General features: G+C 41.8%; 1 protein-coding gene across 2 annotated transcripts in view; it reads right to left on the bottom strand.

Moving 5' to 3' along the window:
* The window catches only part of ACSL3 (acyl-CoA synthetase long-chain family member 3), a 62103-nt gene that overhangs the window by 11099 nt on the left and 38775 nt on the right, over positions 1-12229 (bottom strand). For both annotated transcript variants that reach the window (XM_006861887.1, XM_006861888.1), the window contains exons 10-13: positions 8236-8310; positions 4841-5032; positions 3353-3467; positions 1561-1718 (exon numbers count right to left, since the gene is read on the bottom strand). In XM_006861887.1, coding sequence (XP_006861949.1) covers positions 1561-1718; positions 3353-3467; positions 4841-5032; positions 8236-8310 — 540 coding nt within the window. The remainder of the gene's footprint in view (positions 1-1560; positions 1719-3352; positions 3468-4840; positions 5033-8235; positions 8311-12229) is intronic.

The following is a 12229-nucleotide window of genomic DNA, read 5'->3' as shown; positions in this document are numbered from 1 at the left end:
AAAGCTAAAGTGGATAGAGAGAAATACTGTTAACTGATGGTACATGGAGTGGATTATAATCAATGTAATGAAACAAGGTATATGATTTGTTGAATGTAAAACTAATGATATGCCCTGTAAACTTTCACTCAATCCACAATAAAACCTTAAAAAAAAAAGATACTGGAATATTTCACTTTCCTTTTTGAACCTTTTATATTTCAAGTTTTCAGGAGCGCTGGTAAACACAGTGGATTACAAGCTGGGCTGCTCACCACAAGGTCAGTAATTCGATTCTATCAGTCATTCCTCAGGAGCCAGAGGAGGCTTTCAGTTCCTATAAAGACTTAGTGCCACTGAGTCGGTTCTGACCCACAGCCACCCTGGATAGTGTTTCCGAGGAGCAGCAGGTGAGTTTGAACTGCCAACCTTGCAGTTCAGTCCATTATCTTACAGCACCATATCAGGACTCCTGGGTCCCTATGAGTAGGAAACAACTCAGTGGTACACAACCACCACCAAGTTAGGTTTTAGGATACCAAAGAAGTGTTTAAAAAAAAAAAAAAATCACCCAAGAACTTTGCATTCGCTGCCAGTGAAAGGATAGCAGGTTTCAGATGTATGTTGTTAAATGCAGTTCAGTTGCTTTTGACTCATAGCGACTCTATATAGGGTTTCCAAGGAGTGGCTGGCTAGTTTGAACTGCTAACCTAATGGTTCAAACCGACCTTATAGTCCGGTGCTTTATCCTCTTGTGCCACACCAGTAGTTGTATGTAGAATAGCTATATCATGTCAGCCGAAGTCTGACTCTGTGCCTGTCTTTGTCTGTAGGTTATGTCTGGTTTCAGGAGATGTGGATGGTACCCACCTGACATGGGCTGAACATCAGTGGTTAGTTTTATGGGTCAACTAGCTAGGCTAGAGCATCCAGTTTTTCAAACATTCACTAGTCTAGGAGTTGCTGTGAAGCTATTTTGTACATGGCTTCCTTGAAACAGCTTGGTGAAGGCCCTTCCAGATGTGGATGGTACCCACCTGACATGGGCTGAACATCAGTGGTTAGTTCTATTTTAGATTATTTTAGGTAAGGGGATGGGTCTTACAGAGCAGCAGTGAGGCTTCCTTGAAGCAGCTTTGTGAAGGCCCTTCCAGATGGGGTGTTCTATGGATTCCAGACTTGTTTGGCCCCCATAACTGCATGCAGCAATATCCTGCATCTTTCTCAAATGAGCTCAGGTAGCCAGGTAACTAGACAGGGTCTTGGAAAATCACTAAACGGAGAAACTGCCATGCTAGGAAACCAAGATTGCAAAGACAAGAGCATTCAGGATACATGTAGCCGTCACAGAACCTTTAGCCAGGCTGGTGTAAATCATGTGGATCATGTGTCCATGTGATGTGTAGATGGATTTGAATGGGAGCTTGAGAAGGATATTCTTCAATCTATTAGTAGCAGAAAATTACTATTATTTTCTGAGCAGAAAATGTCACGGCTTACACCTTGTAAAGGAACAAGTTGAACACACATTTCACAGTACTCTCCTTCCACCTCAGTTCTTATAATGAGTGTAACACTCACCTGAGATAGCAGCTTCAGAAAGGACTTTAAGTACCTCATTTTCCATTTCACAACTATTACACAGCTCTTCCCAAGTTCCTTTCAGTCCTTTCTTTCGAGCTAGTTCTGTTAGCTCCTTTTGGTTTGGCACAACAAACCCAATGACGTAAGAATGATAGCTGAAACAGGTGAGAGACAACTTAGCCAAGGACTTGAACAGCACACTGTCCAACACCCAATCACAAGAATACTGAGTAACTACCATATACTATTTAGAAACAGGCATCAGTTTACAAAGAGAAGGAAAGATTATGTGTAGTAATCTGATGGGTCTACTTCAATCAGCAGCACGTCTGGAAGTGGCAAACATTTGGTTCATGCAACAGCCACTTCTACTGTTTGGTTCATCGTATGCTCCAACGCCTTGGCACAAGGCTTCACTGCTAGGAAATATCTCAACCTTCTATTTCGTGACATGTATTTCAACCATGAAGAGTGCCACACATACAGTTTTTAAAAGAAAATTACACAAATACTAGAAAATTCTTCGTTAAGAAAAAATCAGTAGTGCCTGGCAAAGGGTTAAATAAAAACAGTATCGTATTTTTGTTTGGAGTCCTGGTGTGGTGCTGCAGGATAATGCACTGAGCCGCAGTCAGTTTGAACCACAAGGTTGATGGCTCAACCCCACCAGACACTCCTCAGAAACTCTATACAGGGTCGCTGTGGGTTAAAACTAACTTGACAGCACTTAGCAAAAATGATTTTTGTTTATGCCAAGAAAGTTTAAAGCAAGCTGGCAACAAATCAAAATAGCTTTGGGTGTGCTGGTGGTTCTATGGGATAAGTACTGGACTGCTGGTTAATCACAAGGTTCAAACCCACCAGTAGCTCCATGGGAGAAAGATGAGGCTTTCTGTTCCCATGAAGCTTTACAGTCTTGGAAATCCTATCCAGGGTTCACAGTAAGTCAGAACAGACGCCACAGCACTTAATAACAACATATCATCATGGCCAAGGGATGTTCCACGGTAAGTCACAAGTGGGAACCCCTGGTTCGGCCAGTCCTAAGTGGGCTCAAGTGAGAGCAGGTTAGGAAAAACCGAGCAGAGCAGTACTCCCAAACCCCAACTTCCTTCTTCGCTTCACTTTCATTTGGTTTGACAAGGCGGGCAGGAGAAAGGTATCGTTTCCTTCCTCTCCCGACCACACAGGACACTGTGGGCTGAGTGTAACACAGGAAACAGGGCAGACAGGAAGCATCATGAGGAAGGACTCAGCTTGTGGCTGGATCGAGGACAAAGCCTGTTCCTAGAGCCAGCAGATCCAAGCCGGGAGGATTCTGTACAGAAAGCCCATAACCAAACCAAACCAACTTCTATCGTGGGGATTCCATAGCGACCCTACAGGACAAAGTATGCAGAACTGCTTGATCATTTCCAAGACTGTAAGTCTTTATGGGAGCAAATAGCAAAGAGGCTGGTGGATCTGAACCGCTGCTCTTGCAATTAGCAGCCCACACTTATTAAACCCTTGTTCCCCTAGGCCTCCTGTCTAGCTTAATTCCCAAACCCACTGCCATCAAAGTTGAGTCTGGTTCACAGCAGCCCCACAGTAAAGAGCAATCTGTGAGGCTGTAATCACTTAAAAAAAAAAAGACTGCCTAACTGTTCTCCTACAGAGGAGCTGGTGGGTTTGAACCTCTGACACTGCAGTTAGTAGCCTGCACCGAGACGCCTTAAAGAAGGCCCATAAAGGTAGAAAATACCAATAGCACATCTACTGCTACAGTGTAAGTTTAATAATCCCTTACCTGTTTGCATATGCACAAATGTTATCAATCAGTGGGAGATTCTTCAATGCTGCTTCTACTTTCCCAAGAGAAACATACTCTCCAGCCTGCAGTTTTACCAGGTCCTTTTTACGATCTGTGTAAAGCAAACCAAAGCAGTGACGCGGGGGACAGAAAGACAAACCATAGTAATAATGCCTTCAATGCAACTAGTCTCAGCCATTCCTAAATACTTCTTACAGATTACGTTCATTATTATGGTTATAATCAAATTAAACAGACATAATAAAATGAGACACTAATTTTTATACTATTAAACACAATCTTTGGAAAGAAAAACCACTGCTTTTACTTAAGCAGATAGCCATGTCAGGGCTGTGGCCTGCAAGCTCACACTCCCTGTGAGCTACAAAACACACAGGCTCATACTATCTCCACCATGCTGAGAGGGTAGAGTCTCCAACCTTGGACTCAGACTTCCTTCGAGTGAGGACTGAGGTGAGGCAGAGGGAGAGGTGGACAAGTGGACGCACACTAGCACTGGCCTACAAGTACGTCAGCCTAAACGGCATGAGCATAAGAGGACAGAAAGCAGCTGGAGGGGAAGGTGGGGCGGCAGACGGGGATCACACAATGGGGCCACTAGAAAAGGCTCTTCCACAGGCAAGAAAGTGGCCCGGTCAGTCTAGTATCTACACGTGGCAAGGAGAAGACATGTCCAAAGGGAGCAAGCATGCAACAGGGAGAGACTTATGGCAACAGCCCAGGTAACAGAGGGTCAGGGCCAAACCCACAATCACGAAAAGGAGAGAAAAAGGACCAGGAGAGAAAGAAGAAATCAGGGAGCTATGGATTAGAGACAAGGAGCCGACAGAAGAGATGTCCCACTTCCTCCCAGGTCCCTCATAAGCATGACTAAGATAAAAATGCCATGAAGTGAGAAAAGAACCCGAGGAGAGAAGTGGAGGGAAGTATTTGGGCCCCTACGGGCCAGAGGTGAGCTGTCCAGCTGTCTCCCCGGTTCATACAGGTGAGAGTCTAGCCCAGGAACCAGGTCATACCACAGAATGAATATTCATTCCCTCCACTGACTGGCAGGAAAGAATCTGACTCTACTGACTATCTATTATCAACTCGATGGCACCTACCACCACCACCTAACAAACAATAATTAAGAACACCAATGCTCCTGAACTGATTTTGAGAACTCATACATAATGTTGTTGTTGTTGTAATTAGGTGCCATTGAGTTAGTACCGACTTAGAGCAACCCCAGACACAAAAGAATGAAGCACTGCCCGGGGTCCTGGGTCAGCCTCACAATCTTTGATACACTTAAACCCGCTGCTGCCACTGTGCCAAGCCATCTCGTTGAGGGCTTCCTCATAAAATAGTCAAGCCTGATAAACGTCATAGTTTTCCATCGTTAAACAGCTTCTCTGGAGACCTATCTATTTCATTCAACAATTACAGAGCCATTTACATTCCAACCAGGACTAGTTGGCTCACCAATAATCTTTAAACACCCATCAGGGTCAAACTCGCCAATGTCTCCAGTGCAGAACCACCTTTGTCCATTCTCGTCTTCAAAGAAGTCAGTTTTTGTTTTTGCTTCATTTTTGTAGTATCCCATTGTCACATTTTGGCCACCAACAAGAATTTCACCCCTGGGGTGTGGTTTATCTGTATTAAAGTATCCACCTAATAAACATAATTTAGGAGTTAATTCAACATTGAAACTGTGAAGTTACTAAAACAGATTTCTCTTATTTCAATCGGGAGACACACTGAATAAACAGTTTATAAACATAAAACAAGGTCCAAAATTTTAATCATTTAACAATAAGCACAAAAAGACTTAGTCTAAGGGAGAAAGGGACGAAAAAAAATCACCCTAAAAAAGTGAACACCCTCCTCCAGCTACAAAATCCAATGCTGTGTATCGATTCTGACTCACAGCGACCCCAGAGAATAAAGAACTGCCCCCACAGGGTTTCCCAGGCTATAAACCCTTATAGAAGCAGACTGTCCATCTTCTATGGAGCTGGAGTGGGTTTGAATGGTCGACTTTTTAGTGAGCAGCTGAGCACTCAGTCACTGGCCACTAGAATGCCTCACCTATTTATAAACTCATGGCGAGGAGTCAATTCTGACTCATAGGCACCCTATGTAGGAATTCCAAGACTATCAATCTTAACAGGAACAGACAGCCTCATCTCTCTCCAAGGTTTTGAACCACTAACCTTGAAGTTAGCAGTCTAACGTTTCCCCTATAGTGCCCACCAGGACCCCTTTACCCCATCCATGGTGGTGGTGTTTGCGTGTTATCAAGTCAGTTCCAACTCACAGCGACAATGTATAGGGTTTCAGAGGCTATAAATCTTTACAAGACCAGAAAGCCTCATCTTTCTCCTGTGAAGCAGATGGTAGATTCAAACTGCTGACCTCGCAGTTCGCAGCCCAGCATGTAATACACTATAGTAGCAGGGCCCTTTCCTCAAGCTACACAGGTCGTTTTTACAAAAAGATTCTGTAGAAACTTTTTTAAATACTATAATAAAACAGGTTGTTGTTGTTGTTAAGTGCCGTCGAGTCGGTTTCGACCCATAGCGACCCTGAATAGGGTTTCCGAGGCTGTAAATCTTTACGGGAGCAGATTGCCTCATCTTTCTCCCGTGGAGCAGCTGGTAGTTTCGAACTGCTGACCTTCTGGTTCGCAGCCCGATTCGTAACCACTACACTACCAGAGCTCCTTGAAACAGGTAGGAAAGTATTAAATCATGTATGTATGACAGTGAGTCAAAAATTATCCATACCCTGATTGTAGAATTTATTTTAATCAACTTTTAGAAGACAAATGATCATTTTTTGACACAATCTCCTTGCTTTTCAATATATTTTTGTCCATCTGTCAACAAGCTTTCATATTCCCTTAAAAAATGTTTTAAGCTAAAAAAAAAAAAAGTTTTAGGCTGAGCTGTGAGCCACAAGCGCACCACTGTCTTCTTCACTTCTTCATCAGAGGTGAATCTTGATGCTTGACGGGCTGCTTTCAGGAGACCAAACAGGTGAAAGTCCGACAGAGGAAGATGAGGACTGTAGGGAAGACACTTTAACACCTCACAACGAAAGGTGAGCAGAGTGTCAACAGTGTCATGCCAGATCACAATGCCCTTGGCTAGCAGCCCTCTGCACTTAATCCAATGTTTAGGCACTGCTGATGGTGGAACCTTTTTTCTGATAGCGTCCCAGTACTGACCCTTGAGAATCCCTGAAAACTGTAAAGATCAGTTTTCCAGCTAATGGTTGACTTCTGAACTTGTTCTTGGTTGGTGACTAAGGATGTTTCCATTCCATACTCTGTTGTTTACTCTGAAGAAACCAAGCACAAGCTCAAAAGTCAACCATCAGCAGGAAAATTGATGCTTACAGTTTTCTGGGATTCTCAAGGGCCAGTATTGGAACATGATCAGGAAAAAGTGCTCCTTACAGTGAGATGCTCACTCAAGAGCTGAAGCCTAAACACTGGATTAAATGCAGAGGCTGCTAGCCAAGGGCATTGTGATCTCTGCATGACAATGCATGTTCCCACCCCTCTGCCCACTGTGATCTCTGCATGACAATGTGCGTTCCCACACCTCTGCCCACACTGTTGACACTCTTCAAAAGCTGCATTTTGAGGTATTAAAGCATCCTCCCTATAGTCCTGATCTTGCTCCATGGGACTTTCACCAGTTTAGTCCCCTGAAAGTAGCCCTTTGAGGACTAAGATTCACCTCTGATGACGTAAACAAAGTGAGTGATGCATTTGTGGCTCGTATGTAGCTCAGCCTAAAACATTTTTAATAAGAGAATATAGACATTAATTGACAGATGGACAAAGTGTATTGAAAAGGAGATTATGTCAAAAAAGAATATATTTGTCTTTTCTAAAAATTGATTAAAATAAATTTTACAGCTACAGTGTGGATGATTTTTGACTCACCCTCATTTATTTTTTTTGTTGTTAAATGCTATCAAGTTGACTCTGACCCATAGCGACCCTGTATAGGATTTCAGAGGAGTGGATGATGAACTTGAACTGCCAACCTTGCGGTTCAAACTGACTTTGCAGTCCAGCGCATTAACCCACAGCGCCACACCAGGACTCCAACCATTAAACTAGAGCTTATAATAGAACAAAAATTTCTATAAAACTAAGTTCTTAGAAGATTTATTATTCTAACACATAATTTCAAAATGCCTTAAAGTTAAAATTTGTTAAAGATTTTCAATAATTCTGCTAAATATCTGCTGAAAAATGAAATATAATTTTTTTAAAAATCTGTATCTGTATTTTGTGTAGATACATATATCCCAACAAATCATTGGCTGTTTGTCATTACGTGCCATTCTAGTCAGGTATGACTAATAGTGAACCTGTAAAGGGTTTCTAAGGAGCAGCTGGTGAGTTTGAACCTCCAACTTTGCGGTTCAAACTGACCCTGGGGTCCAGTGCATTCATTATCCTGCAGCGCCACACCAGACTCCAACAAATGATGGCGACATGAGGTTTTGGGGAAAAAGAAAGGGGAATTTGCAAAATTTCTTTTTCATAGAATAAATTTTACTAGTTTGCTTCTATAAAATTGGTATTCAGTAAAAACATTCAGCTGTTTCTACATTTCTTACTTAGAAGTATATGTAATAAAATAAAAACCATTAATTCTTTAAAACTATCTTTGAAATAAGCCAAGTAAATGTAGTTATATAGCCCTAGATAAAAATGTCTCTAATGTAAAAGACAAGAAAGGAACACCAGTGAATGATTTTATTATTCTCCAAGATAAGGAAATGATTCACATTCTTATTTTAAGGTTTGATATTATTCAAATTACTATCCTGTGGTTAAAATTGGTTATTACCTTCTTCCCAGTTCTTCAACTTGATTTCACAGCAAACTAATGGTGCTCCAACTCTGCCAGTATTATAGTCCCATACTAAAATGCAAATGAAAAACATACTTTAAATCAATAGTCAATAAGTTGATAAAGTGCTGTTACCCTAAATTGTACCAACTGATGATTTATCCCTAAGCTTAAATATCCCCAGAGAACCTTTGAAAGCAAAACCCACAAACTGATGACCAGCTGTGTGACTTGTACAGATGTTCGTTCTCTCCCTCACTGAGCTACCTTTGAACCTGAATTAGCCATTGCCATTTGAATGAGACATGTATGTCTGGCATCTGTGACGACAATGGGCACAACATTTACAATGGGCCCACCCACTTCACCCATATAAGTAGCTGTTTCTAATTCCCATCTTAAAAGACAACGGCAACCACATTGGTCACCGACAAGGGATAGTGGGGGGAAAACATCAATGAAGCAGCAAACTAAGCCCTACCATGTTCAATAGACTCTTTCAACCCGGGTTGAGACCTGGTTGGCCAGCAGTATGGCAAGACTTGGGGACTCCTGGGCCCAGAGTCAATGACACAGCCACAGAGGACTAGAGTGGAGAGTGAAGCGTCCAGCAGATATGAAGTGAGGGGAGATGCACAAGGACACTCACACTTGCAGATAATACCCACTTGACCTGGCTTCAATGGCTGGATGATCAGAGCTCAATTAAGAAGAAGGAAGAGGGGGAAAAAAGAGTAATCTGATACAATTTGATGAACTTGACCTATACTTATGGATGTAGCAGCTCAAAAGAGGGAACAAATCTTTACAGTGAAAATCATTTCCAACCCCTTGGTACACAGGGTAGACCGAGATGGGCAACTTGAGACATTGGCTACCCAAAAGGGGGGGGCTACAAAGGCAAGAAATGACTGGCTTACAAGTTTTCAAGAGGGTGTGGGGAAAAGCAGAATCTCCAATGAGTGTTTTCAATCTGTCTGGGCAGGGATGATGAAAGGAGATGGGGATAAGACTCTTGTGGTACAATAGTGAATAATTGTTATGAGGGTTGGAAATGTAAAGGTAGACATTTTGTAACAAAAGGAGGGGAGTGGTTGATTTTGCAGTCTAGGAGTGGAGGTCCCTGGGACCATCAAGGGGGAGGAGCGGAGTGTGGGACCCTACCCAGAGAAACAGTGATGCCAGAGACAGAGACAGAGACGGAGGTGGAGTGGCCGGGGACTCTGGACTCAGGGAGAGAGAGAGGCTGTGTGCTGGCGGCTGGGGAGCAGGCTTGCGGGGTGTGCCCTTTGGTTGTTTGATAATACATGGAGGGGGCATTGTAATCATGGTAATGAAATGATATACAATAGGATGAATGTAAAGCTAATGTTCTTCCATGTAAACCATCACATAACTCACACAATAAAAACAAAAATAAACAAATAAAGGGCACAAAGAGTCACACCTATTCCACTTCCTTCTCCCGTCTGACAACTCTGCATTACAAATCATCTCCCAGCTCCCACCAGTATGCACTATTCACTATTCAGCCTACTTCACAGCAACTTCTACGTTCACAGCCTACTTCAGTGCAGACATTAACACTACCCTGGAAATTAAGAGTTTTAATTTTAAAATAAAGGATCCTCATAAGGAACCACAGATGTATGTACTTAAGATTGGTGATTTACAAAAATATATAATACAACATAGCTGGAAATAGAAAAAATATAGGCATACAAGCAGAACACACTTGGCATAAGAATGACCACAGAAACACTCAGAGTAAACAAGTGTCAATGTAGAGGTTTCATATCCATACCCAGGAAACAGATGAGGGGAAGCATAACTTTCTCCAGTGCTAGGTCACTTTCTCCGGTCAAAGGAGCACGTGAGGCACTATGGGTCTGAGTGGGAATTGCATTCGTGGATTCCTCCTTTCCAGGATGGTGGTGGGATGGCAGCTCCAGCTCAGGGTGACCCTGCTCAGGGTGACCCTGCACAAGCTTTCCGAGCCTCATCTTTCTCCCATGTTACCATGACCAATTTAGGTTCAAATATAGTTTCCCTGTACACTTACAGACCCTTCTTTTCCACACACATTTCTGAATCTGAGCCTTCCTAAACATACCTAAAGAATCTGATGTAAGAAAAATGGACATAACATAGCCAATAGTTGTTACAAAACTTCTTGAGACCACTGGTAGTTTTTAATACTACATGTCAATAGTTGAGCATAAAAAATTCCTCTAGGTAAATTATTAATAATGACGGTGACAATTAATGTACTTAAAAAAAAAACCAGTTCAGACTCATAGCAACCCTGTACAGTTATTGTAGGAGTAGTTGGTGATTTTGAACTGCTGGCCTTATGGCTAGTAGTTCAATTCTTATCCTACAACACCACACCAGGATTCAATAAATGTACCTGAAAGTCTTAAAACTGATCCAGACAATACAGTACCTGGCATTGATTAGAATTCTTCTAGGTAAACTACTGTTCTCCTAGGTACAATTTTATTAAGCAGAAAATAACCCCAACCAAGAAAAATGTCCAGAATAGCAACACAGTCTCTACTGGTCACTCGCTATTAGGTACTGATGAACTGCTTCCGACAAGTAACGACGACACATGTAACAGCACAAATGACTGACTGCCCAGTCCTGTATCCCCTCACAAATGCTGCTATGCTTGAGAACACTGCTGCTACCACTGAACCAAGACAGCTCTTTTTTTCTGTCTCTGCACTTTACCAAGTCTGATGTCCTTCACCAAGTACAGGTCTCTCCTGATAATAAGTCTGAAATATGCGAAGAGAAGTCTGATCCTCTTGGATTCTAAGGAGCATTCTGGTTGCACTTCTTCCAACACAGATTTGTTTGTTCTTCTGGCAGGCCATGGTACCTTTAAAATTCTTCTCCAACACCATAATTCAAATGCATCAATTCTTTTATGGTGTTTTTAATTTGCTGTCCAACTTTCACATGCATCTGAAGCTACTGAAAATACTACTATGCCTTGGGTCAAGCACACTTTAGTCCTCGAACTGACAACTTTGCTCTTGAACACTTTAAAGACATCTTGTGCAGCAGATTTACCTAATACAAACACCATTTAATTTATTGATTGTTGCTTCCATGAGTGTTGATGGTGGGTCCAGGAAAAATGAAGTCTCTAACAACTTCAATCTTTTCCCCATTTATCATGAAGCACAAGTAAACATCTCTCTGATATTCTCTGCTTTCAGCCAATATCCATCTGATATCAACAATAAAATCCCTCATTCCATGTACTCCTCTGAATCCAGCTTGAACCTCTGGCACTTCCCTGTCAATTTACTGTTTCAGTCATTTTTTAATCATTCCTAGAAAAGTTTTACTTGCTTGTGATATTAATGATATTGTCCAATGATTTACAAATTCTACTGGATCACCTCTCTTTGGAATGGGCATAAATATAGATCTCTTCCAATCAGTTGGTCAGGTAGCTATCTTCCGAATTTCCTAGCATAGTTGAATTGAGTGCCATACCATTTTGCTGAGCTATTTCAACTTGTATGCCACCAATTTCTGGAGACTTGTTCTTTGCCAATGACATTAGTGCACCTTGGACTTCTTTCAGTACCATTACCTTTTGATTATATGCTACCTCATGAAAGGGTTGAACATCGACTATTTCTTTATGGTACAGTGACTCTGTGTATTCCTTCCATTTTCTTTTGATGCTTTCTGCATTATTCAATATTTTGCCCAAAGAATCCTTCAATAATATTTCAAGTTGAGTCTTGAACGCTTTTCTCAGTTCTTCAGCTTGAGAATACTGAGTGTGTTCTTCTCTTACGGGTTCTAACTCCAGATCTTTGCACATTTCATTATAATAGTTGACTTTGTCTTCTACAGCTACCCTTTGGAATTTTCTATCCAACTCTTTCACCTCCTCATTTCTTCCATTTCCTTAGTGTCTCCTGCTGGAAAGCAAGTTTCAGAGTTTCTTCTGGCATCCATTTTG

Source organism: Chrysochloris asiatica, unplaced genomic scaffold, assembly GCF_000296735.1.
Source record: "Chrysochloris asiatica unplaced genomic scaffold, ChrAsi1.0 scaffold00044, whole genome shotgun sequence".
Lineage (NCBI taxonomy): Eukaryota > Metazoa > Chordata > Mammalia > Afrosoricida > Chrysochloridae > Chrysochloris > Chrysochloris asiatica.
The sequence above is the reverse complement of the archived record's forward strand: the minus strand, read 5'-3'. Positions and strand labels throughout refer to the sequence as shown.